At 40.0% G+C, this 27840-nt stretch overlaps 1 protein-coding gene across 8 annotated transcripts in view; it reads right to left on the bottom strand.

Annotated features, from left to right (window-relative positions):
- IGF2BP2 (insulin like growth factor 2 mRNA binding protein 2) overlaps positions 1–27840 on the bottom strand; it is a 173313-nt gene that overhangs the window by 22581 nt on the left and 122892 nt on the right. For 7 of the 8 annotated variants that reach the window (XM_055568819.1, XM_055568817.1, XM_055568824.1 and 4 more), the window contains exons 3-10: positions 19861–19909; positions 18844–18895; positions 15870–15933; positions 12573–12845; positions 10564–10698; positions 6321–6443; positions 5832–5967; positions 3336–3464 (exon numbers count right to left, since the gene is read on the bottom strand). In XM_055568819.1, coding sequence (XP_055424794.1) covers positions 3336–3464; positions 5832–5967; positions 6321–6443; positions 10564–10698; positions 12573–12845; positions 15870–15933; positions 18844–18895; positions 19861–19909 — 961 coding nt within the window. The remainder of the gene's footprint in view (positions 1–3335; positions 3465–5831; positions 5968–6320; positions 6444–10563; positions 10699–12572; positions 12846–15869; positions 15934–18843; positions 18896–19860; positions 19910–27840) is intronic. The other variant, XM_055568818.1, reaches the window with a different exon arrangement.

Below are 27840 nucleotides of genomic sequence, written 5' to 3'. Positions count from 1 at the left end.
GCCTTAATATGTAATTAGCTGTTACAAATCATTAAGAAAAAGATGGGGGGAAATGACAATAGCAACTAAGATTTATATAGCAATTACTGTGTAGGGATTTTTACTTATTTAATTACCCTGACAACAACTGCATGAAACAGAGGACATGGAAATGCAAAGAGGCTAAGTCTCTTGCCCAAGTTTGCTAAAAATAACAAGTGATATAGTGCAGAGATTCAAACACAGGTTGTTTGACTCCAGAATCTATACTGCCTCTCCACAGATTGATAGGCAAGGGATACAAAAAGACAATTAATTAGAGAGGGAGAAAAATGTCCAGTAAGCCCCAAAGTGCTTATTACAAGTAAAAGATACTCATAATAGTATCTTTTAAAGGATCAGACTGCAGGGCTTCCTTGGTGGCTCAGTGGTAAAGAACCTGCCTCCCAATGCAGGAGACATAGGTTGGGTCCCTGATCCAGAAGATCCCACAGGTCGTTGCGCAACTAGGCCCATGCGCCGGAACTATCGAGCCTGAGCTCTGGAGCCTGGAAGCTGCAGCTACTGAGCCCACATGCTCCAAGTACTGAAGCCCGTGTGCCCCAGAGACTGCTCTGCAACAAAGAAGCCACCACAACGAGAAGCCCACACAGCAATGAAGACCCAGCACAGCCCAAAATAAACCAATAAAAAAAAGTTATTGTTAAGAAAGTACCAGATTGCAAGGAATAATTACATTGGTAGTGAGAGTACAGAAGGAAAAAAAAGCCTCTGTGTCACATATCAGATAAGAAGGAATAGTAGTACATTCTTTATGTATCAAAATTTATATGCTAATAAATATAAAAATATCAACATTTATATTTTTATATACTTATACATTCTTTGGCTCAGCAATTCTATTTCTAGGAATTTATTCTGAGAAAATAACTGGATAAAAGAATGATATATATATATAAGAATTTCCATTGTAGAGTGAAAATTTGGAATATATATCATCTATATACTTAATATATACCCACACACAAATAAATAGAAACACTAGTTATTTCGAGATTAAGAAAAAACTTGCACTTGTACCATTTGCTTCTTAAATACTATGCATGTATTACTTTTATAACCAGAAAATGATAAAAATGGTAATTTTCATATATACACACATACATAAAAAGCTTCCAGCATTGGTACCCCAATTCATGCATGTGTGAGCCACCTATAAACAGATGCACAGATCTCCTGACCTTCGGATGTTGACAGCAAAAGCACTAGAGGTTTGTGATGTATAAAAGCAACCAAGAAATACCCTAATTCCTTGAAATTTGAATGTCTAAGTGACAGGAAAGCAGTAATATTTTATAAATATTTGAAGGCTCCCCACCACTCCACCCTCCCCTGTCCTTTTCAGGAGGCGTGGGTCCACCTGGGAAGCCCTCAAGCCTCCAATTCAGGGTCTAGACCCTGCACAGGTGGGTAGCGATGCCCACCTCTATGCCCTCCCTGTCTTCTGTAGCTGTCAGAGAGAGAGGTCTGCAGGAGCTGTACTGTTGCAGAGTTGGGGCAACTGTGTGTTTCAGATTAGAAACTAATCTTGATCTAAGGGCTCAAGGTCAGAACTACATGGCTTTTAACTTGAAAATATTTTATTTAAAAGCTGTTTTATAGAGAACAGAAACTATTTTTGTAAAAATCATTATTCTACTGTTTTAGTAAAAAAATCTCAGATGTACAGGATGTAAAGGAAGCTTCCCAACTGGCAAAACCTATTTTCAAGTTTAGAAAATATTCTGCTATCATATGAAAAGTTCTTATTTTTCAGTTCAGGGATTTGCAAATTTTTCTGTACAGAGCCAAATATTTTAGGCTTTGCATATCTCAGGGTCTCTACTGCATCTACGCAACTCTGCCATCACAGCAGAAAAGCAGACAGACAATGCGTTGAATAAACATTCATAGTTGTATACATACACAGAAATAAGTGGTGGGCTGGATCTGGCCTCAGACGGTCATTTGCTGAGTTCTCTTTTAGATGATCAATTTTAGAAGAACTTTATACTGTATTACGTATTTTTTCTCCCACCATTTATGTTACTTAGGTTTACAGAGTAGCGTGACTTTCAAAGTTATCACTGGTGGAGCAGTACCTATAATCTTTCTTTCAAGAAATGCCACATGTCTAAGGTCAGTTCACTGTCCTGGGCTCAGTCATTCTCACATCTCAGCAAAGATGGGGACACACACTTCTCAAAGCTGTTCTCCCCACTTGGAGTACCTACATGACTGTGACAGCTGCCAGCTCCCTCCTGCCATACGCCCAGCTCCCTCGAACACTCAGACAGACACACACACACACACACAGCTCAATGTTGGACGCTATCCTTGAGTTTAAAGGAAAATGTATATAATTCTAAAGAAATGGTATGGAGAGAAGCTGTATATAAACACGATGACAGAATGTGCATGTCCTTGTGACTAAAGATGTGGGTGTCAGTTCATTTCCCTATTTTTTTTTGGCAAAACAGCAACACTGAGTTCACCCTGTGTCTCTAGCTAACCCAAAGAGTTACTCAGAATTCTGACACTGTGAAGCCTACGATACCAGAGACCACCTCTCAAAAGAAAGAGGTGGTTAAGCTAATGTTCTCCAACTTGATTCTTCCCATTTAAACAATACGAACATTGGGAGAAAATTAGTTTTCTTAAAAAATAAGTAGTATGTGTGGAGAATTAGGAATGAATTAAAAAAAAAAAAAGCTGTCAAGTATCCTGAGCCCTAATTTGGTAACCTGTTGATCTTGAATGATGCTTGTGGATGGGGACAAGTAGAAAACACATAACGTTCACGTTTCTTCTGCTGCTATTAATTATGATTCAAACAATAAATACTTACTGAGAATCTACTAAATGCCAGGCATTGTGCTAAGTGTCTAGGAATAAACACTGTGTGTGCTATTTTCTTTTAAAAAACTATTAATAAAATATAATGTACTTGAATCGTAGACCCAGGTTAGAATTTTATACATGAGTCATCTAGGTACGAAAATATATTTTAGTAAGTGAACAACACTCATGAAGGTTCTTATTTGTGCTAACAAATCCTTTTTTACATTGAACAGGCTTCTAGCTAATGAATTTGCTAGCAGTCTCTTTCTTTCCCAGATATGATATATACTATGTTTAAGAGCACATATTTAGAGGATGGTTTTAATCTGTCCATTAGGAAGAAGTCCTAAGAACTGTTGAATTCAGCCCTTATGAGCACGGCCTCCAAATGAAAGCTTTGGCTCTGATTCAACACAGCAGAGAAATGCCGCTGCCTAGAGGAGTATGAGCGAACCCCTGAAAGCTGAGCTACTTACAGCGAAAGGGTGGTAGGGGGGAGCGGGGGGAGCTCCTCGGGGCCCTGCTGGTGGAGGCAGCACGGAAAGTCCTGTTGAAAAGATGCCAAGTGCGCTCAGGTTCAACCCCGGGATCAGATTGGCTTGTTGCTGAGAATAAAAATGGAGAAAAAGTTGAGGGGAGGAGACCAGAGAGGCCCAGCTTGCCTGGGTCAACCTCCATCTCTTGTCTGGATGGCATCAGCGTCTCCTACTCAGCTCACTCAGGCCCCGTGGACCTCTTCCTCACCCTGCTGCCGGGGCGGGCTCTCTAAGCCTCAACCTGATGGTGGTGCTCCTTTCAGAGCTTCTCTGCTGCTTCGAGTGTCTACACATCTTAACACAGCAATGAGGCTCTTCCTGGGGACCCAGGCCACCTTGCCAGCCTCTCCTGCTAACCTTCACTCACACCCTGCCCAGTCCTGCTCCTCTCTCCCCTCTGGATCCCCCGCATACACTGTCTGCTTTGCGAGAACTGTTGCTTGTCTCCGTCCTCGGCTGGCTACATCCTACTCATCATGCGGGTTTCACCTGACCTTAGGTGTCCGCTCCTCAAGGAACCTTCTTTCATCCCAAAGGCCTCAGCTCAGGTGCCCTTTCTGTGCCCTAACACACTCATGTTCCCCTAAAACAGCAGGCATCACAGAGTATTTGAATGGCCTATGTAGCTGCCTCTCCGCCTTTCAGACAACAATTTCCTCATGGACAGAAACTGTCTTGTTTAGTGCTGTGAGCTCAGTGCCTGGTACATAGTAAGTACTCAATAAATATTTGCTGAATGAATATGATTAAAACATGTTGGCTGAATAGTTCTTCCTAACTCTATCCAGGGAAAAATCAGACCCCTCATTAAGATACCACATGTGTAAACTCTTATCCATGTTTGGAATGGTCCACAACTTTGGCTTGTTTACCATTTAGCTGCCAGTTTTGTGATCATCTCGCTTGCTTATTTCACATTTAAACACGGGGATGCTCACACAGGCTGCCCTTCAGAGGCAGAGGGATAACATACCTCCCACCCTGGTCTGTAACCAACCTGCCTCCTGGTCCTACCACTGCCTCCCCGACCACCGAGCAAATCTCTAACATTTTCTCTTTGCTCATCTGTGGCTCGAGGGTCTCCCAGTAGCTTGCCTTCTTTTAGAAGGTCTGGAACGGGAGAGTTAGGATCTTAGCCTTTATCCCATTCATGTGTGAGATCTAGTGATTTTGTTATTCACCTATCAATGCATGACTTCAGCACAGACATGAATGAACCTAAGTGATGCACATGCTCAGGGGAAGATGTTTGGAACACCCAGAGCCTTTGCAGCATTTCTGGGTGTTCACAGAAAGAGTTTATCATAGGATATCAAGATCCCCAAAGAAGAAAACGAGATCAGTGGATGATACTTTGACAGACAAATACACACAAATGGGGGGAGGGAAGGTCACACTGCAGTCGTGTCCTCACCACGCTCACCATGTCCCGTAATTATCATGTGGGCCGCTAAGGTGGGACTTGGGGTGAGGCGGGAAGGCAGTACTGACCTGACTAAGAAGGTCCTATGGCAAGTGCTGCAGTGAGGGAGCTGGGGCTGCGTTTCACCCACCTAGTCCTTTCTCAACATTTAGTCCTCTGTGAAATGTTACAAAGTCTGGGATTTTCTTCCAAGTCATCCAAGTGGGAGTGGGGATGTGGATGAAGGTTCAAATGAAGCAAAACAGGCCATGAATGGATAACTGCTGAAGCCAGATTATGGGCATATGAGAGCTTATCATAGTATCCTTTCCTGTTTTGTATATGTTAAAAAGATCATTATCATAAAAAAATGAAAAAAATTTACTCCTCTGAGCTGAGTTTGTGCTTTTGATTAAAAGGACAAATATTTTTAAGATTTCTGAATGAATTTCAGGATGGTGTCTCCCCATTATAAAGTTGAAACCAGGCAGTAATAACAGGAAGGACAAACCCAAATCAGTCTGCTAGAATTATCAGAGTCAAGGTGGATGACAACAGTTATCGGACAATCTGAAAGGACAGATCAGTGAGAGGTGAACATCAGAAGTTTTTTTAAAACTGGAAAGTAGGGGGGGAAAAAATCTCACTTTTCTAACATAACAGCTGTCTTGATTTTTATATGCAGGCTTCTAGTCATTTTGACTCATATTATTTTATATAATTAAAACCTTAGTTATATACACTTTTATATTAATATATTTTCTTAATTAACAATATATCATAAGCAATTTGATTTAAAAATCTTCCAAGCTGTGATTTTAATGACTTCACACTATTTTGTCGAGTGTACTTAGCATATTTTACTAGTTCGTCTCCTGATTATTCTAATGCCCTTGCCCCCAAGAAGAAAGGTGTAACTCTGTACTCCTAAAGTGCTTCTTCACTTTCCGAATGACAATTATTCTTAGAGAGGCTTGGGTCTTGCCTGACAACACATGTGAAAACCAGTGGAGAAGAAAGCAGTCAGCACTTACATTAACAGCCAGCATATCATTTTCAAAGGCCTCACGCAGCTTCTTCATAATCTCTATTTCGGCATTGGCACAGGCCTCAACTGTGCCCTTCACAGTGATGGTTCTTTCAGGGTTGTATATGCTCAAATCCTGCAAGCTGGCCACCAGGAAAAAGAGAAAAATTTCCTTTTTTCAAAAGGAAAAATAAAATCCCAGAAGGGTCACACTCACGTCTTGGTGGAAGAGGCAGGGATGGATACCCTCACCTCACACTGTGGCACATAACATCTGCCATCTTATCTCAACTCTTTGCAGTGACTTAGATGATATCAGTAGAGAAGGTCTGAGTGGGAACTACTTATGCATCTGTTTTGACAGTGCTGAAGATAATTATATGATTATCTTACGATTACATTCCCATTATAAGGAAAAGCAGATGAATGAGCTGGACATATCACAATGCTCACAGTCTCCATTACTGGGTACAGTTAATTGGAACAAGTGGCTTACGATGAGATTGTTATCTTGGTCCCTGTCTCATGTTCAATTTTCTTCAAATTTCTGCCTTCTTTTCCAATCAGTCTTCCAACCAAGCCATTGTGGGCCAAGATCTTCAGAGGAATCTCTTCAGCTCTGAAAGAGACAAGCAACAATTTGACATTTAAGTTGAACACAATGGTTGACTTAAGAGCTATTGTTGTTGTTTAGTAGCTAAGTCATGTCCAACTCTTTTGCAACCCCACAGACTGTAGCCCGCCAGGTTTCTCTGTCCATGGGATTAAGAGCTATTACCCTCCTTATTTCTTACAAATAGAAGCTGTTTCTGTTCAGCTACCAAGTGGCCATGGGCTTTAGGAGAAGCGGGGTTTCTCACTAACCCTAGTGCATGAATTCTGATTAACACAAGCCAAATCATGTTAATTTTACTCCCTTGTTGTGACTGGTTGGAAATAGGTCCATGAGAAAGACTGACCAACGAGGTATCAGAAGAGGTCTGTAGAGTGGCTTTAGGAAGGTTTTCCTTGCTCTTAAAAAAAGCACAAGGGATAATGACATCAGTCAGATGGTAGACTAGGAACAACAGGCCCTCCTATCCCTACAGAGACACCAAGTTGACAACAAAAGATAGGCTAAAATCTCTGAGAACTCTAGAGATTAGGGGAGAAGCTATACCACCCAGGCTTTTATAAAACTGAAAAGGGATTCCAGCAAAAGGAGTAAGAAGTTTTGTGGCATTTGGCATGCCTTTCCTGCTCCTTCCCCTACACAACATAGCAAGGGGAAACTGGGAGGAAATCCTCCACACCAAGGCCCCTCCCCTGGGACAGAAACAAAGGACTGTACAATGAGTCCAACATTCTGGCTTGCCTGGGGGCTGCCTGAGAGAGAGGTTTCTGTCTCTCCTAACTTAGGGAGCTGCCAAGCCTGGTGCCCAGGTCTGGAAGCTGCTGAAAACAGAGGTGTATAGTACGTTAGAGCTGCAGTTCCACAGTCAGAAGCCAGGAGGAGAAAGAAATCAGAAATGGTTTGAGAGGTCCTAAAACCTCCAGCCAGGCTGACTAGTGAAGGTCTTCCCCTGAATAAAGCCAGTATGCAAAGATTCTGAGAGGTGATTGCTTTTTCTGATGCCCAAATTCCAGCAAAAAAATTATAAGCCATAGAAAGAAATAGAAACATGGTCTAATCAAAAGATCAAAATAAAACTCCAGAAACTGACCCTAAAGAAATGCAGATCTATGAGCTACTTGACAGACTTTAAAATAATGATCACAGAGATGCTCAATGACCTAAATGAGAATACAAACAACTAAATGAAATCAGGAAGGTGATGCATGAACAAAGTGAGAATATCAACAAAGAAAAAGAAACTATTCAAAAACAACCTAACAGAAATAGTAGAGCTGAAAAATATAACTGAAATATTAAAGGGATTCAAAAGCAGGTATGATCAGGCAGAAGACAGACTCAGAAAACTTGAGTATCAGTCATGTGAAATCATCAAGTGAAGGGAGAAAAAAGAATTTTAAAAAAAGTAGAGATAGGATAATGGGCTTTTGGAACACTATCAAATCGATCAAGAAACATGTCATTGGAATCATGGAAGGATAGAGAAAGAGACAAGGGAAAGAGCTTATTCAAAGAAAATAGGCAGAAAACTTTACAAATCTGAGAAAAGAAACGGACATACATATTTAAGAAGCTCCAAGAACATCCGGCTGGGATAAACCAAAAGAGAATCACACTGAGACACATTATAACCCAGGTGTCTAAACTCAAAGAGAAAATCTTGAAAGCAGCATGCGAAAAGTGATTAGTAACATACAAGAAAGTTTCCATAAGATTACAGATGGATTTCTAAGCAGAAATCTGCAGGACAGAAGGGAATGAGATGACATACTCAAAGCACAGAAAGAAAAAACTACCAACCAAGAATACTGTATCTAGCAAAACTGTCTGTGAAAATGATAGGAAAATTAAGACTTTTCCAGATAAACAAAAGTCAAAGGAGTTCATTACTCCTAGACCAGTTCTACCAGAAATGCTAAAGGAGTCTTTTAAGTTGAAATGAAAAGATGGTTCAACATACAAAAATTAATATAATATACTATATTAACAGAATGAAGGGCAAAACCCACATGATCACCTCAATTGATAAAAGAAAAGGCATATCAGATACACTGAAGAAAGTAAAACAGAAAGAAAAGTCATGGGCCTTTAAGGCTATGATTCAACTGACCCCGCAGTCATTCTCACAGAGTAAGGACTTCTAATTATGTGACATCAAAACTGTTTCTTATTACTTAAGCCATTTGTTACGTTTTCTGTTACTTGAGACCAAAACCATCTAACAGATGCACTACAACAGCCTCAAAATAAAGGGATGTTTGAAGAAGCTCTGTTAGAATGTGACTTACAGAGGGCAGGATTTTTCGTCCGCTTTGTTCACTGAGACACAGAACAGTGCCTGGCACATAGTATGTACTCAATAAATATTTGGTAAATGAATGGCTAAGTGGCAAAGAATCTGGCCGCAATGCAGGAGACGTGGGTTCAATCTCTGGGTCAGGAAGATCCTCTGGAGGAGGAAATGGCAACCTACCCCAGTATGCCTGCTGGAAAAATCCCATGAACAGAGAGGAGGCTGGCAGGCTACAGTCCATGGGGTTGCAAAGAGTCAGATAAGACCAAACATGCACATAAATGAATAAAAGGAAAGTTTAGGATCTCTCTTCTCCATCCTCCATCTCCTACTCATCTTCCTCAGGGATCAGCTGAAATGTCACTTACATAGGAAAGCTTTCTCTGAAATCCCTCAATTTCTTTCTGTCTCTCTAGAGCCTTGATTATGGCCTCCAGTTACCTGCAGTTGTTTTCCACTATGGCACTTATCATAGCCATGCTTAATTACTTACCGGTGTACTTGTTTGTTTAGCAGATGTCTCACACTGGATTAAAAAAAAAAGGAACTGGATCTTGTTCAGAGTTGTAGCCTAAGCCCCTAGCACAGTGCTCAGCATGGTGCCTCATTTAAAAAAAAACATATTTCAAAGATATTCAAACTCTATCTTGGCTCTACATAGATACTTTAAAAATCCAATTTATTTAGCAGTCTTTTTGATTCTTTAAAATAATGTAAGATGATGACACCTAATTCAAAGGGCCAAGGAGGGTAAGTAACATTTATAAAGTTCTCAATAATTTGGATGAGAGAGGGGCTTCTTTAAATTAAGTCACAGCATTTGGGGGATTCCAAAAGTCCAAAATAGTAAGTAATTCATAAGTAAAATGTTAGAGTTCCTCATGAAGCCTAAGAATTTGCAATGTTTTTCTTTTAAGAACTACTCTCATCTCTTTGGTTTTGGAACACTATTATTTGACACTGTTTGAATATAAATTAGTTTTATATTCAATTCATCCCTCACTGCTTCTTTATAAAACTGCCACAATCCATGCTTATAAGTAGATTTTGCCAGACTTACATAGAGCCTTTTTTATTATATTATCTATTCTATTACCATTAATTTGTTTATAATACAAATTAATACATTTGTATTACTAAATTATACAAGTTACTATGAACTGTATTTGTCATTCAAATTGGTACAACAGGAATCCTAAAAAATATTTTGTGAAAGAAATGGACAAAGGAGATACAAGAAAAAAGAATAAAATAGCCACTCAGATACCAGTTTCTACTATTTAAGGAAACATAATCCAAGCTTAAGAGTCCAAGGGGCTTAGGAGCAAAACCCTTTTGATGGTTTTGGTGCAAATGTACTTTTTGAATCTGCCCCGTCCAATATGATGGCCACTAGCCATACATGTGACTACTTAAATCTGAATGGATCAAGTTAAAATATTCAGTACCTCCACTGCACTTGTCACACTTCAAGCACTCAACAGCAACATTTGGCTAGTGCTTATTATAGTGAACAGTGCAAATATAGAACATTTCCATTAGCACACACATTGGACAACACAGTTATGTTCCCATCAATAATTATTGCCAGTGAGTGACGGAAGCATTAGGATCACCAAGAGAAACGTGCAAGTAGAGAAACAGCCACGTTGTAAACATAAAAGATCTATTTCCCATTGTAGTCTCTATGGAACAAATACCTGAAAATTAATCCTTCCCAGGCTCCCTTTAACTGAGAAATAGATTTACAGCTCTTTGAAAACTTTCCTGGGTTAAATGAATGAGAACCTAATCTTTTCTGTTGAGCGGTCTGTGCATTGCATGCAAACTTACAGTTTGGTCTCATCAGCCTCTTTCTGCATGATTTCAAGAATCATGCGGCATGCTTCAGAGGTTCCCTCTGGGGTGGCATGGATGGTGACGGGTTTCTCTGCAGCCCCAGAGTTCTCCTTTCTATGGATGTCTACCCTGCAGGAAAAGAATCAGGAGCCATAGCACAACGTCATCTGGCACTGGACCCTAGTCCAAGAAAGTGTTGCCCTGGCCAATGTACAGCAAGGACACAGACGGACAATAAGTGTCATCAGCACATTTGCAACCAATGCCATTCTCCAAGAAGGCAGCAAGCAGTGCAGAAGGTCTTGGGCCAAACCTGAATTCTTTGCAGCTCCACTTAGAAAGGAGTATTTCTTACAGGAGTGCTATTGGACAAAGGCACCAAGCCAATGTGGTAATGAAGCCAGTTTGGTAAATGAAGTATTTTGTGTAGTCTTTCAAATGATCTTAAAAGTGAGCAGGATAATACTGCACATTGGCACAGTGCCAGTCTCTGAACTGATTGCAGCTTTTAAAAGCCATATGTTAATCCAACTCTAAACACCAAATTCAAGCAAGCTTTATATATCTGAGTGTGGATAGAAAACAGAGGCATGCCCTTTCTCTGCCTAAGTTTTTGGTTTCCTTGCCACTGGCAGCCTGCCTTCTTCCAGACTCTTAAAACTAATGGCTCCAAAGCTTGATGACTTTATCAGACTTCTTTGGGTAGTTGTGGCTCTACTTGTTTTTGTTAACTTTCAAAATCACATAATTAATTGTATCCCTTTTTACTTTGGTTGTTAGAAGTCCAAATCCAAGTTTGGGGCCTATTTCTAAAAAAGTAGGCACACACTTTGAGAATTAACTTCAATTCTATTTAAACTTGCTACATTTATAAAGCCACTTCAAATAATATTTGGAACAAAAAGACATACAAATAAAAATCACTTTCTCAGGGAAGCAGACTTACAGGAATAAAAGGGGACTGATTTTAAAACAAAAGAAACATCAATAGTACTTCCTCTGACTACTATCTTATCACTTCACTCCTATGATTATAAACCCTGGGATTCATGTAATTGTCCACTTTTTGGAAATAACTCAGACACTTTGAAGAAAACAGTTTTTCCTCTTTCAGGTTATAAAACCCTCAATTACCTGAGTAAAATGCATTAGGAATATAAATAACTAATACTTGTAATTTGGTGCTTTGTAATTTAAGTGCTTTCACAATAATTATTTCATTCAATCTGTCTGACTGTCTTAATTCTCACACTACTCCTAGAGTATAGAAGAAGCTGTTGATGCTCAGAAAGCTTAAATTTTTTCTAAGCTTATATAGCTATTAAGTGGGAAAAGGTGAACAAGGGTCTTTGTTTTCAAGTCCTGTGCTTTGTTCATTTTATCATGCTGTGGTCTTAGGAACATACCAAAATCAACAACCTCACAAGTTACTTTATCCACTACAACTCCTACTACCGAGTCAGTCTCCTTAAGCAGACAGAAGACTAAACATAAGGCTAATAATGTACTTTATTTCTTGCTCAATGTAGCAGTGACTCACCCGTTGCCTTTATGAAGCTGTTTGTGAGACTCCCTAGGTGGTCTCAAAGAATGACTATCACCCTGGGCTCTGACTCAGGAGCGGAGGCAAGAGCTAAGGTAAGTGGGTTCTAGGATCCCATAAAGTTCAGCCCCATACCTCTGTTGTTTTAAAAATATGTAGATGTATTCACAGGCATCAGAGAGCTTAGGAGAACAATTCGTGACTGTGAGGTCATTAGTACCTTTTTTTTTATGAATTATTAGTGTTTCAGGTATGACCTTTAGAACACTGGCACGAAAGCTCATGAAGGCCCCTGGGTTCTGTGTTAGTCTGTTAGTACTTCTGTTTAAAGAAGCCACTGTCCCATCCAGCGCAGCCCCCCACTGCTGATGCAAGCAATAGCAACCTGGGAATGGCCGGGACCCACCAGCACTCAGGGGACCCCTCAGAAGGAAGCAAAGGAAGCCCCGGAGGCACGTACCGGGACTGGGTCTGCTTAGTGATGTTCTTTATGGTCAAGCCCTCCTTTCCGATGATGGCACCAACAAACTGGGTGGGGACCAGGATCCGCAGCGGGAAATCAATCTGTCTGGCCTGAGAAGAGCCCCCAGGGGCATGGCCTTGCTCCCGGGAAGAGTGGTCCCCACGCTGGGCTCGCTGAGGGGGCGAAGGGGAGCTCACCTCTTCATCCGGGATGTAGGAAATCTTGAAGGAGTAGTTCTCAAACTGATGCCCGCTTAGCTTCTCGATGGCTCTGAAATGCAGCAGGGGATTTGTTAGAGACCCACAGTCCAGGGTCAGTGGACCGGTTCACTCACCCTCCTTTGCTAATTGCCTAGGAGAGTGCCGTCCTCAGCATCGAGGATGCAGCGTGAGCAAAACACACACCATCTCTGCTCTTTCACAGAGGGTGGTTAGCAAGTAATCACCAAGTATAAGTCTGGCCTGATATACAATGTGTTGTCCTGCTTTCTTTTTTAACCACTTAAGGCTGTATCAGAAACTCTGTAAATATTGGCATAAAATTGACTCAAAAATTTTAACTGTAATATAGTTATTGCTGAAAATCCAGCAGTAGATAAGCACAAATGAGAAAAACATCCTAGTCCATCCTATGTCTTTCTTAAATATATTATTATTTATACAAATGGATTAATACCAAACATACTACTTTATAACCTTTAAAAATAGTTAATACTCCAGTTTTCTAAGTGATTAAATATCCTGAAATTTAATTTTTACTGGTTAACATTCTACTGATTTGCCATCATTTTTGCAACATATTCTCTATTGTTTTATATATATATATACACACACACTCCTAATCGTTTACTATTGCAATAGTGTTGTTATGGGTATCTCTGCAACTACAACTTTACACACAGGACAAATTCCTAATGGAATTTCCTAATGGAGAGCAGGCAGAATTCTAACATCTTAAGTACTGCTCAGAGTCCTCCTGGAAAGGTTTCAACATTTACTATCCCATAGCAGTTCAGAGAGCATTTGTTTCCTTGATGCCTCAGAAATACAACTTATTATTTTAAAATATTTATCAATTTGATAAATCGTTATCTTAAAAACGATACATGAAGTGGAGCAATTTTTCCACTTTTGGCACTATGTGAAAAAAATTAACCCTATTCTGTAAGGTTAATATTTAGGGTTTGCAATTTTTTAAATATTTATTTATTTGACTGCACCAGGTCCTGGCTGAGGCATGCAGGATCTTGAGTCTTTAGTTGCGGCACGTGAACTCTTAGTTGTGGCGCGCAAACCCTCAGTTGTGACATGTGAGACCTAGTTCCTTGACCAGGGACAGAACCTGGGCCCTCTGTATTAGGAGTGAGGCGTCCTAGCCACTGGGCCACCAGAGAGTCCATAGGGTTTGCAAATTTATTACAAAGCAGCACTTTGTGAATTCAATAAAAGCAGCAAAGTAGTATCATGTACAGAGAAGGCAATGGCACCCCACTCCAGAACTCTTGCCTGGAAAATCCCATGGATGGAGGAGCCTGGTAGGCTGCAGTCCATGGGGTCGCTAAGAGTCGGACACAACTGAGTGACTTCACTTTCAGTTTTCACTTTCATGCATTGGAGAAGGAAATGGCAACCCACTCCAGTGTTCTTGCCTGGAGAATCCCAGGGACGGGGGAGCCTGATGGGCTGCCGTCTCTGGGGTCGCACAGAGTCGGACACGACTGAAGCGACTTAGCAGTAGCAGCAACAGTATCATGTACAAAAGTCCTACCTAAGTAGCAGCTGGACAAAAACTGTAAAGGTGAGTTGTTAGTAAATGTGTCCTGCTTAAATCCATGTGCTAAAGTCAATAGCAGGGCTTCCCTGGTGGCTCAGAGGTAAAGAATCTGCCTGCCAATGCAGGAGACATGGGTTTGAGCCCTGATTGGGGAAGACCCACATGCTGCAGAGCAACTAAGCCCAGGCACCACAACTACTGAACCTGTGATTTAGAGCCTGGGAGCCACAACTACTGAAGCTTGAGTGCCCTAGTGTCTGTGCTCTGCAACAAAAGAAGCCACTGCAAAAAGAAGCTGGCACACCACAACTATAGAGCAGCCCCCACTTGCCACAACTAGAGGAAAAAAATTGTGCAGCAATGAAGACCTAGCACAGCCAAAAGAATATATAAAATAAAATTTAAAAATGTTTAAAAAGTCAACAGCAAATGACTGTTGCCTTTTTCAATGCAAAATTAACAGTTTGAAAACCAGTGGTATGAGAACGGGTTAAATACACATTCATGGATGTGGAAACCCTGGAAAAAAACACTAATTCTGGGATGTATAACCAATATGAATATTATGCCACCTCCATAAAGCATGACCACGTGTGACCGTAATTCTAGTTATGATGACCTGACAGGCACTTCATGGGCCTTCTACAAAAAGGAACTTGTTTTTGTTGTTGTTTTTAAAATATTCAATCCCATGTGTGTTAATAGCCAAGCTCACCATTAACCATCACTGAAGCAATGTCGCCATGAGTGGGGTCAGGAGGTGAATGTGAATAGGAAGAAGAGCCTGAGCCAGGCACTCTTTGATGAACCACTCCAAGATGACAGTGCTCCCTTGGGCTGATGTCACAGAGGTGAACCCCTCCCCCCTTCTAATATGCATAGAGGGAAAAGGAAGTTTCAGCATTCATCCAATGAGTGCGGACAGAAACAGGCTTGGGCTTCTTCCTCATAGTGCATGGAGAAAGCTCCAGGTGAAAGTGGCTTCCAGTTGTCAAAGCAGACTCTAGGGGACACAGTGTCAGAGACATGGTGTCCTCTACTCCTGATTGTTTCAAGATACAGCTCCCACCTTGGTTTTGATGCCAAGGCTCAACATTTTTCAAGATAAAAAATCTCTGTACAGTCAACAAACAGATACCCTGGTATAAATTCCCTGGGGCTGTATGGATGTGTCAAAGATCTGCATTCCCTGGTGGCTCAGATGGCAAAGAATCCACCTGCAATGTGAGAGACCTGGGTTCAATCCCTGTGTCGGGAAGATCCCCTGGAGAAGGGAATGGCAATCCACTCCAGTATCCTTGCCTGGAGAATCCCATGGACAGAGGAGCCTAGCGGGCTACAGCCCATGGGGTCGCACGGAGTTGGATGTGGCTCAGCGACTACATTACTACTACTGATGCGTCAACGATCTGCATCTTTTCAGAAGAGGTTTATAAACACAGGATTCAATGGAATTCAAAGACAAGCTCCCTCGGCATTCCCCAGCCCAGATTTAAAGGGAAATAAGCTAAATCCACTTACGTTTTAGCTTCTTCTCTTGTTGCATATGTGACGTTGACAACGGCAGTTTCTGTGTCTGTGTTGACTAGGAAAGAAGCAAAAACTACATTGTCACAGAAAAAAAAAAAGTTGTAGCCCTCTGGCTCAATGTAAATAGACTTAGAGAAAAATGCACAAAAATCTCATTGTTCAAACTCTTAAGAGTTATTTGAATTCTATCTTTATTCATGTGCACTCATAGTAATTTACAATCAGTTGTATATACACATTTGTAATCAATTGTATATATAATTCAAAGCTGTATTTTCCATATTTTATCAACACTTCTGCATGTGTATATGTATATGTACAGTTTCTTTGGATTTTTCATTTTTAATGTCTACATAAAATTGCAACAAGCAAATGGGCCATGATTTTTGCCTAACCATTCCTTAATTGTTGACAAATGGTTGTTCTCAGTATTTGCTACTCTGAAGACTGTTGATAAAAAATCACTACTGTTGCAAATGCCACTTGATTTGTGTTCTTCTGAATTATTTTTAGTGTCATTTAGAAGAAAAATAATTGGGTCAAAAGAACATAACGCTTTTTAATGACTATTTTCAAATTACTCTCCAAGAAGTTTGTATTAATTTACTGTACCACTATCAGTTTTATCTGCTATAATTTTTGGATAATTGGATATATATATATAAAATAATAAGAAAGCATTTTAATTTTAATTGTTCGTTCATGGATAAGGTTGAACTATTACAACATTTGTTCCACTTTGACTGAATTCGGCTGTGTGAGTTAAATCTAGTAACAGTGTACAATGAATCAAGAAAACTGGCAATTCCAACCCACTTGGCCAAAGAGGAGACCATATAAACTCTAAGAGTGGCTAACAAGGTATCACTGTTGTGAGTTGGCTTATCTTGATTAATAATTGATACATCTTCTTCCAAAGTCAGGTGTTAAAAATGAATTCATAAGACAGGACAAAACTTTCTCCATCCAAGTCAGTAAACTTAGACCAAAAGTATATTGGTTTCCCCAAAACCAACAGACATGACTAACTCAAAATCTTCTCCATTAAAACATTTAAGCTATTAGGAGACTTGGAAGTAACGGCATTAAGCAGAACATAATTCAAGAAAACCACACTAGAGCTGCTTTCCAAAGTAATAATAAAAGCCTCTAGTGCAAGGATTTTTAATTTTGAACCCATGTTAGAGCTTCAGGAATTCTATACTCACCCTCCCCACTTCCCTGTAAATATTCAAATCTGTGGGGACGTGGATTTTTCTAATAATTTCCATATGATTTCCAAAAACGTTAACGGTCACTGTTATCCAATAACTTCAAAGCAGCTGTGGCCCTTATGGGGAGGGGTGCATACTCCTCAGGAAGGAACTGCCATTGAGACATACAGGCCACTAACACTGAAGCCAGTCCTGGCCTCGGCCTCGGAGTGTTCGTGTTGCTCTCTAACACAGAGGTCTTCACAGGACTGCACCTCTCAGTGCAAAATAGGGCATGTGCACCCACAACCACCCTCTCTCAGTGCTGATACCCTGAATGCTACTAGGTCTCATAGTTACACTTTGGAGTGCAACAGATGAGGCTGTAGACCCAAAAAGGAAGAAGGGGCTGGGTTTGAACCTCCTGAATAAAGCTACCCACTAAAAGTCTCAGATTCATTCTTATTTATATTCTTTGTTCTTCAAAGACATCTGTCTTCAGGAAATCAGACCTGTGATTCTAGGAGGAACTGAACTAACTCCATTCAAATACTTTATTTCATTGGACATGAACGCTCTATAAAGATTCTTAAAATTCTCCTGCAGAATGCTTTCCTGCTGAATCAGGAATTACCTATGAAACAGAACAAAACAACAGCCCAACACTTATACCCTACAGTCATGAGGCAGCTAGAAATTGGGTGCTCTCAAGGGCACAGGTGCTCCTGGAGCATTGCTTCCTTGCATGGCACTGTCCTGAGTTTATAACATGGTCTTAGCTAGTAACTTGTACAGGTTCATGTCTGGAAAGTCATCTTGCCTATGACAGCCAATTCTTACTAAAATGTCTTGCATTTGAGGGAAATAACAAGAACTGAGAAAACAGAATCCTTATAAATCATGTCTTCTTTCCAGGCTTTTTCCCTTTACCTTGGTGGGCCTACCTCCCAACTTGGGGATGGGCAGTCAGCAGCATGAAACTGAATAATAATATTTTTAATATTCATGGAGTATAGAGCATCTGAATAGTTACTGCTTTAGAAACTATTATATTAACTATACTAGCAGACAGACTGCATATGAGAAAATGCATTTTCTGTGATTTTTTCCTAAGTGAATATTAAGTTATGTATGGTTTCACAGTCTGTAAAGGTAAATGTTTTAGAAGGTAAAAATAAAGTGGCAGGAAAAAGAATATACATTTTCTGGGGATTTACTACACTGTTCCCAAGACAGAGGCTCGCAAATGAGTACACAGAAAAATCACTTGGAAGTGACTGTTTAAAATACAGTTGCATGACTTCTTCCCCCAGAGAGTCTTACTTTGTAAATCTGTCTATGGTGAGCCCCAGGAAACTGCATTTTCCCAAGCGCTCCAGGTGATAATGGTATAGGAGTCCTACACCTTGAGAAACAGTCCAAGACATCAGGGATATGTTGTTCTTTATCAGGAAGAGGAAAGTTGTCATAGTATAAATACAGTTACTTCCAAATGAATTAAGCTTCCCTCATCCTGACAGCAATTTGTCCAGTGCTTGAGTACATTACAGAGTACAAGAAAAATAGTCTGAAAACCATTCTTTGGAAAAATAGATATGGATAGACAGATATAGACATTTCTTACATACATGCAGATATACAAACATATACTCTAGGAAGCTTGCTTCAATGGAATTTAAACTTGTTATATGTCCTTGGATTTGACCCAACCTTCAGAAGTAACAGGCAATATTCCTCTCAAAATTCAACAGGCTAATTTCAGCACTTATTACCTTGCTCCACGTTCTCCACTGTCCCACACTGAGCCAAAAGTCCATCCAACACCTGAAAAAGAAGCTTCACTGTCAGAATTTCAGGTCTTCATAAAAACAGCTAGAAATAAACAGATACACAGAGCTTTCATTTACTTATTGGCTCCCGAGTAGTCTGTTCACTGAGGAAGCACAGCAGTGTTCTTAGTAATTGTTAACAATCATGTTCATGATGGTTGGAGCCCATTTGCTTTTGAAATGAGAAGCAGACTAATGTACAAAAAGCACTTCTCCTTTCTGAAAGATTTAACCATTCTTCCATCAGATTTCCTTTAGGGATCTCCTTATTTTATGAAGCAATGAGATATGCATATGCTCAAAATTTTCCACAATAAAAAGTGTTTTTTTCCCCTTAAAGTAACAAAAATGTTAGCCAAAACATTCTATTTCCTTTAAGTCTATTTTGATTCCGTTTGAGTTGGGGAACATGGGGCAGTGTGCCTTTAAATGAGGCAATAAGGCTGCTTCTCATATTCTATCTTATTTCAATGTAACAATCTTGTAAGAAGTTTTACAACTCTGAAAACATGTCTTAACTGTTATTCACAACAATTAATTCAAAATAAACAAAACACTTGCCCAAACTAACAGAGAACCTTAGATTCTTATTGATTTTCAATTTATTTTATTTCCTCCCAGACCATAATTTAGAAAGGTAAAAATCTTTTCTAAAATCATGGAATAAAAATCACAAGCAAGGCATTTATTTTGTTTAGTTTGTCTGCTGGTGCTTGGTTCCCAAGAAGGCAGAACATAAGGGATCAAAGTGTATATCCAGCACAACAAAAGGGACGACTCTGACCCCAAACTCAGGGCAGATCATTCCCATCAGGGTGCTGAAGAAGGCGAAGTCTGAGGACCTCTAATTCCTAAACGTGAAAGGGAACAATAACAAAGGGACAAAATGCCCTGTTACTCCATCAGCAAGTGAAGACAGAGAGCAGGAAGATAATAAATACAGAAATGACATTGGCCTACCTCCCACTGCAGGTGAGGAGGGATGTTTCGAATCTGAATTTTCCTGCTCCTGTAGAAAATAAAAGCACAGACGCAACAAACAGGCTTAATACCACACTTTCTCACGTGTTAACCGAGGCCTCGGCAAGGGGTTTTGATTGTGAATCAAGAACATCTTGTTTTAAGCTAATCATCAATTTTGCCCTTTATGTTTGTTAGTATTTGCTTTATATATTTAGGTGATCCTATATTGGGAGAATGTATGTTAATAAATATGATATCCTCTTCTTGTTTTAATCCCTTTATCATAATATAATGTTCTACTGTATAGCATAGGGAATCATACCTGACATCTTGTAATAAGCTATAATGGAATATAATCTGAAAAAAAACTCACACACAAAAAAACTGAATCACTATGCTGTACACTTGAAACTAATGTAATATTGTAAATCAGCTATAGTTCATTAAAAATTAAAAAACAAAAAAAAGAGCATCTTGTTTTAAAGTTTTCAATTACTTTGAAGAAAAAAATTAAGAACAAACCTAAGAAGTCTGAATAAGCTAAAGAAACAGTTTAGATGCAAATCTACCATTTCAATTTCCTATCAAAATAGTTAGAATTTAAATTGCCATATATGTTATAATTATAGAGTATTCCCTTTCTCCTCAAAATACATGGTCCTGCAACTGACCCTACCCTAAAAGGTACCTATGAGAAGTAAAGTCACATATACAGTGGGTTTAAATAAGATCTTTGCTAACACCTCAGAATTTCCTTTTAAAAAATTATTTTTTATTTCTGAGTAGGTAATACAGTCCTAATTCAAAAATTAGGACACTTTAAAGAGGCATTCCATGAACAGTCTTACTCATTGCTTGTGTAACCTTCAGTTTCCTTATGCAAATACTAGTAAATCCAAATATACATTTCTGTTTTCCCCTTTTCTTGGAGAAATATTTGCATATTCTACACACTCACTGCATCTTGTTTTTTTTTCACCCAACAGTAATATCTTTCTATTGATACACTGGCAGAGAGAGAGCATGCTCATTCTATTTTACACAAGTTGGATCCACCAAAGTGCACTTGTGTGTGTGATAAGTTGCTTTAGTCATGTCTGACTCTTTTCGACCCTATGGACTGTAGCCTGCCAGGCTCCTCTGTCCGTGGGATTCTCCAGGCAAGAATAGTGGAGTGGGTTGCCATGCCCTCCTCCAAGGAATGTTCCCAACCCAGGGATCAAACCCTCATCTCTTATGTCTTCTGTATTGGCAGGTGGGTTCTTTACCACTAGCGCCACCTAGCCCAACCCTATTGTTGGATATTTGGACCCTCTGCCTTTTTTTTTTAGGCCTTGATGTGGGATCTTAGTTCTCTGACTAGACACTGAACCCACACCCCCTGCATTGGAAACACTGGACCACCAGGGAAATCCTTCTCCTGCCTTTTTATTCAGAAGATCTTTCTCTTTTTCCAAGACATCTTACTGGTCTAATAACTCTGATTTAGATCATTTCTTGTTTTTACCTAAGCTTTAAAATTAGATAGAAAAGAGAAAAGAAACAAGAAGATAAGAATTTTTCTATCTTTGAACTACATTTTAGATCTTGGAAGGAAAACACAAATCACATTTCAATATTGGCAAGGTCATTTCACTGGAAGAATTTGGCATTGAGATCCCATAAAAATCCCCTTCAGGGGCTGCAAGAGTGGAGATGCGGCAGCTGAAGCGTGCCCCTGTTACTTTTCCTCTCCTTTGTATCAGAGGTACCAAATAGTTGCTCTATGAAGTCACAGATTTCTCCACCGCTTTAATCTGGGCAACAGCCACAGAAAGCAATGTTACAATTCACGCAGAGAGAAAAAGGAGAGAGACAGAGAAGTACATAGGCAGAGGAAATAAGAAACAAACAATAAAAGATCTGAGGAGCTCCTGTTTTCTCAGATTGTTTTTATTAAATTAAGGGAGGGCCATCCCTCTCTTCCAGATCCCATATCCTAATTCCATCTTATTTTTTAAAAATAAGAATGCATTCATGCTTTACCAGAGCTGCTTAAATGACTATACTATATAAGCCACTCTGTAGAATCTCTATAATCTTGTGTTAGGATAGGAAGGAGAAAAAAGAATCAAGAACTAATTTCTACTTCTGTGCTATGAAGGCTCATTTCTGACACTGCCTTTGGCAAGAGTTTATAATAAAATTGCTGACACCATCCCATACAGTGGCTCCATGGAATGCTTCACAAAGGATGTCACAAGCCTAACTATTTATAGAAAAGGCAGCATAATTTGCAGGAAAAATTGAGTATTTCTAAGAAAAATACTTTTGTTATCTCCAAGTATAAATAAACATTGACTCCAACTGCTAACCAAGAATTCAACAGAAATCCTATTGGAAGAAACTTGTGCACAGACACAAAGATCTGAATAAAGACAGATACTAGTGCTCTGTTCTGACGAAGAATGAAAATCATCTGAATATCCACCATTAGGGAGATGAGTAAGTAAATCGTAGTACAGCTATAATATGGAACATTATACAGCTGTCCAAAAGAATGAAGTAGACATATGTTTGTGGTCATAGGATACTCATCTTAGAATACTGTAAGATGAGAGCTAGTTACAGATTAGGCTGATCCTATTTTATAAGAGTGCAAAACAAAACTACATGTCATTAGATGTGTGTATATGTAAAGAAAAAGGTAGCCACAAACATTTAGTTGGCAAAATGAGACTTGTACTTTTTATTTTAGTTCTGGTTTGTTCGCTTTTTGTAAAAATGAGAATACGTTCGTGTCTTATTGGTTTAAAAAATTAACAATTAAAACTCCTACTAGGGCTGCTTTCATGAATTGACAAGATTCATTTTTTTTTTTAAGTATCCTGGAACCTGATTAAAAAATAAAGAAAACCCAAACACCTTACTTTCTACATGATTACATTAGGCATCCTTCTTGGAATCTTATTTAACAGAGGATTAATTTATCTGGCAAACTCCTTTGTTCACAGTGTATAAATAATCAAATTCCACCCAGTCCAGATGATCCCAAATCCTAACTGAATGGGTCTAAAATAATGACACTTCATAATATGTCATGTCAGGACTGCACATCAGGCAATCAGCTGTGTAAGTGGAATGCTCATTAAGCAGGGTTCTGGGAGAAAGCATCTCTAAAAAGTTAGTGCATCTCATCTCTAACCTTAGACCAGGATGGAAAGAAGAAGAACTGAGAATTGATAAGGGGAAATGGAGCTCACTGTAGTAGAACCTGCTCACCTGGAGCTCAGTCAGGTCACCTGGGAAAACACCCTGAGAGACTGTTTTTCCAGATTAGGAGTGACCAGGATCTTTGGGATCCGCTAACTCCCATGGCATCATCTAGACACTGTGTCATCTCGTCAGGGTACCCGGAATGCCTGACTCCTTTTCCCTTGGGAGAGATTTCTGTGTGCCCTTCAAAACCCAGCTCACATCTGCAGACAATTCCAGGGCATCTCCAGAAAAGAGTGGTTTCCATGCACTTTTAAGTTTCTATAACAGTTCCCTCTATGCTGTAATTACTTCTCTACTGGCACTGTCCCCTCTCTGGACTGGAGATTTCCTCAAGGACAGGCTTCTTGTTTACTGGTCTCCTGTCCAGCCAGGGGCCAAGCATACAGCAGAGAAGGAGGACAGGGAGCTCCGGGGGCTGTGAAAGCACTGCTGTTGCTGGCTGTAGTCTACTTACGATGCTGTGGGCCTTCCAGCCCCACAGGTTCTTTCCTTCATTGTCAGGGAGTAAAGGGGAGAGGGAAGACCTCGTTCCCCTCTTTTCTTTAGAGAAGAAACCCAGCATTTGGCTTCATCTTGAACAACATATGTGGATCTTTCTCCCTTGAAATCCACAAAAATGTGCCCTGCTCGCAAACAAGCCAAATTTATACAATAACTTAGGAAAGTGATTGAAGAACAAAGTTTTTTAATCCTTTTTTCAAAAAGGGAATAATATCATAGTTCCATTATACTATAAATCAAGCTTTTCTACATATACATAATTGACATATCTTCTCATCCTCGCCACCCCACAGAACACTTACAGCCAGCTACTAGCTGCCTGCTGGCCATCTCACGTTTCCCTCCTCTCCCGCCCACCCCACACTCGGCCACCAGTGACTTTCTGAAACACAAACAGGACTGGTTGCTTCTGTCTTCTTTGAACGACTGTCACCATGTCCAAATTCCCACTCATGACCCTGTTCCTGCCCTGTTCTCCATCTCCTTATCTTTAAATTCTCTTGCCCCAGGAAATGCTCTAACTTTGGGCTCTTACCCTTCCACCCAAAATAATTTGCCACACCTGTAGTTTATATGTGTGCCAGGTCTGAGTCTTCAACACGCCCAGTCTTCCTTAAAAACAAGAGTAAACAAAGGCGGTAAGGAACATGAGTTTGATTTTTTTTAAATTTTAACTGAAAGCAGAATAAGACCTGCAGGTAAACCATCAATACAAACAGGCTCTTTCCCCAAGGCTTTAGGATTCAGGAACTCAGAATTTCCCACTTTTATATTCAAGTAAGTCAAGTGTGTTACGTGCTTCTATTTTTTCTTCTCTACTCAGGCAAGAAGCTCAGCCTCTACAACATCCAGGAAAAGAATAATATAGCCCTACAACTCTCCTGTTTGGCTGGGGAACTGTCCACTTTGATGGATTCTATATTCTAGGTGACTGGTGACAACAGTAAAAACACAAGTAGACAATCAAATCTTAACTAAACAAAGAAACTTAAATGCAGCTCTTCTAAGGCTCTTCAACATATAAGTGAAGCAGGATACTTTTTACGAATATGTTATTATCTTTGTGCTGTAGATGCCTAGAGGAAATAGAAAGCTCTGAGTGAATCTGAGATAAAACTAGATGTCCATTATTACAAATTTCAAGGACCTGTCAGGAATTATTTTGTATGGTAAAATGTATTGCTTAAAATAGCTGGGCAATCAGCTGGAGAAGTAAAATCATATTTAGTTGTCAAGGCATCTCTGTGATTTTGAAGAACCACCCCACACCTGTGTGTGTGTGTGTGTAACGCCTGCTTGCATGTGAAGTGGATAATGCTGTAGTTTTTAGTTGGTCAATTAACCACAAGTCTGATCAACCACACTGGGAACTCTAGCGCATGCCTTAACCATGCGGAGGGGCCACAGTAGAGAAGAAAGTTAACATATATTGTGGAAACTCACCTCACAGGATCTCAGATTCCATTTGAAAATTAGGTGAGCTAAGGATCAGAAGACCTCGGGAAAACTGTAGGCAAGAGAAGCAACAGAGGAAGCAAAAAGGATCCTATAAGAGTGCTTAGGGGGTTCAGTGACAGATACTACCCAACGAGGTCCCATCTGTTTCCTAGCAATTTTGAGCTCCATCAGATGACACATGGTCCTCATCTTGGAAGGAATCCAAAGCACCATGGAATGTGCATTATCTAGAGGCAGGTGTGCTAACCGACTCCAAGGACAGCGGCGGCGCCAAGACTGAAACCACCAGCGCTCTCGGCCACGCCTCCTTCTAGTGCTATGTCAGACTCCTCAGCATCCCCTGCCCTCATTCGTGTTTGAGGCACTTTATCTCCTTCCCATTCCTCATTAGTTCTTAAAGTTCTCCTTAAAACCTCTGGACATTTTGTACAAGGGACATCCTGTGCTAACTTGAACTAGGACCTAGGCTAGGAATGAATCAGGGAAGCAAATGAATCACCGGTGATAGCCATGTCCAATCTCCTACACAGCACTCAGCTGTCTTTTAAAGTAACCCCCACCCCAAACACACACACACACAGGGCACAGGGCAAGATTTTAAAAAGTCAGTAGAACTGTTAAAGTCACTTTGTTACTAAATTATTAAGAATAATTGCCTCTGCCTCTATGGAATCTTAAAGTAAACATAAGTTATTAGAAGACCAAAGGCTTTCAAAATAAAAACTGTTAAAAAGTGAAAAAGGCTTTGGGGTTTTTTTTGTTATGGAGAAAAAAAACATGTGATCAGAGTCAAGTCCCTGTGAATATTAGCAGTATTATGGGCCAAATCATAAAAGGATTAAGTCAGGTATTATTGTGGTGCTCTGTTGCAAAGGGTTTTGAGCCAGAAGAACTGCAGTTACAAACCAGTAAATTCCCTTGGTCTATAAACTTATGTCCACAAAACCATAAACCCCCAAGTGGCCCAAATACACTCATGCTTCATGAGAATTCACAGAAAGGACCTCCTGAAAGTCCACTACTTGAACGGCACAGAAAAGAAATCAGGGACTATGATTAGCAATAGTTTGAGACCTTGTAACTTATTCATTTACCTCTCAAAGAGGCCTTGACTTTTCAAGAGGTTGCCAACACAATTCTAGACTTCCCCATTGAGAAAAACATCAAGGATTCTTCATTGTTCTTGAAAGAGGTAGAAGGAGAAATGAAAAGAGTCAGTGCAATGATTAGATGATGGTATGTTGGTGAGAAGACAGGTCAGGCTGCTACTCCTGGGCAAGGAGTGGAGGAGTCCCCCTAGTGGGTCAGGTACAACCAGTACCACCTGCATTAAACCACCACTGAGTTTCACTCCAACTGCAGGGTTCTACAAACCTTTCAGGAAGATCAAAATCATCTTCTGTTAAAAGGAATCAGTATGTTTGACTGTGACTGAAACCACCATATACTGTTCTGGTGAAGGAGATAACCACATTCCTCGGAGGCTCACTATTTTAGTTCTTTAAAAAGGAAGTCAATATCTAAAATCTCTCTTTTGATTCATATTCAGTTTTTGTAAAGGGGGCTTCTTTTACTGAGGTAGTGGTAAATAGAAATATTTGAACTGAAGGAAGACCAAAAATCTTAATACTTATTCAGAGAAAATACTTATTTTTCTTTATCAAAGACATCTTTAGTAAATTAAAGCAAAAGCAAGCAAGCAAACAAACAAAAACCACAAACCAAAAAACGACATAGAAAAACTGTGACCAGTTTTATCAAAGTTTGTGTACAATTCCCTACAGATAATACCACCTTTCCCACCTACCAAACTACCTCATTAACTCATTTTGTGACAATACAGAGAAACAATTTTAGCTCTAGCTTTACCAGAATTTCTCCATGGGCTTCATGGAACACTTGCCCATTCTCCAAATTATATTATTTGATGAGTTTATTAATGTTTCAGAGATATACCCAACATGTTCATCACTGTTTTTAGCAGAAGCTTTCCCCTAAACCACCACTACTTATGTCGTGTGTGTGTGCGCACGCGCGTGCGCACGTGCGTGTGCTCAATCGACTCAGTTGTGTCCCCATGGATCATGGTCCACCAGGCTCCTCTGTCCATGGAATTTTCCCAGGAAGAATACTGGAGTGGGTTGCCATGCCCTCCTCCAGGGGATCTTCCTGACCCAGGGATGAGACCCATGTCTCCTGTGTCTCCTGCACTGCAGGCAGATTCTTTACTGCTTAAGCCCTGGGTGCTGAGCATTCCATTTAAGCCTCACCACTCCCCTGTGAAGTACAGATTGGTATCCTCATTTTCAGATAAGTAAACTGAGGTACTGAGGAATCCCCTGCTCAGTCTCACAGCTGGGGAGCAATATTTTTGACTATGGTCTATAAGTTTAAGTCTTTGCTCTTAAAATGTCACTCTGGAATTGTTAAACCACCAATAACAAAACTTACATTTCATGTATAAATTTCAGTTCAACAAATCTTGGACAAGATGTGCCAACTCAAGCAAATCCTGGGAAAATGAGTCTTAGGAATAGATTTCTAGGTTCTCCCTCTCACTGTCCACCTCAAACTTCACTATAGTGGCTCATTCTTTGCTTCTTGAGCCTGGAAGGCTATAGTCCATGGGGTCCCAAAGAGTAGGACATGACTTAGCAATTGAGTAAACAGCAGCAGCAGCAGCTTTGCTTCTCAGAAGAATTTGCTGAATATAAATGCCCCCTAGAGAGGGCACTAAAAGTATTAACTACTGACTCCTTC

This window comes from Bubalus kerabau, chromosome 2 (assembly GCF_029407905.1).
Source record: "Bubalus kerabau isolate K-KA32 ecotype Philippines breed swamp buffalo chromosome 2, PCC_UOA_SB_1v2, whole genome shotgun sequence".
In the NCBI taxonomy this organism is placed as follows: Eukaryota; Metazoa; Chordata; class Mammalia; order Artiodactyla; family Bovidae; genus Bubalus; species Bubalus kerabau.
This window is presented reverse-complemented; position numbering and strand designations above follow the sequence as displayed.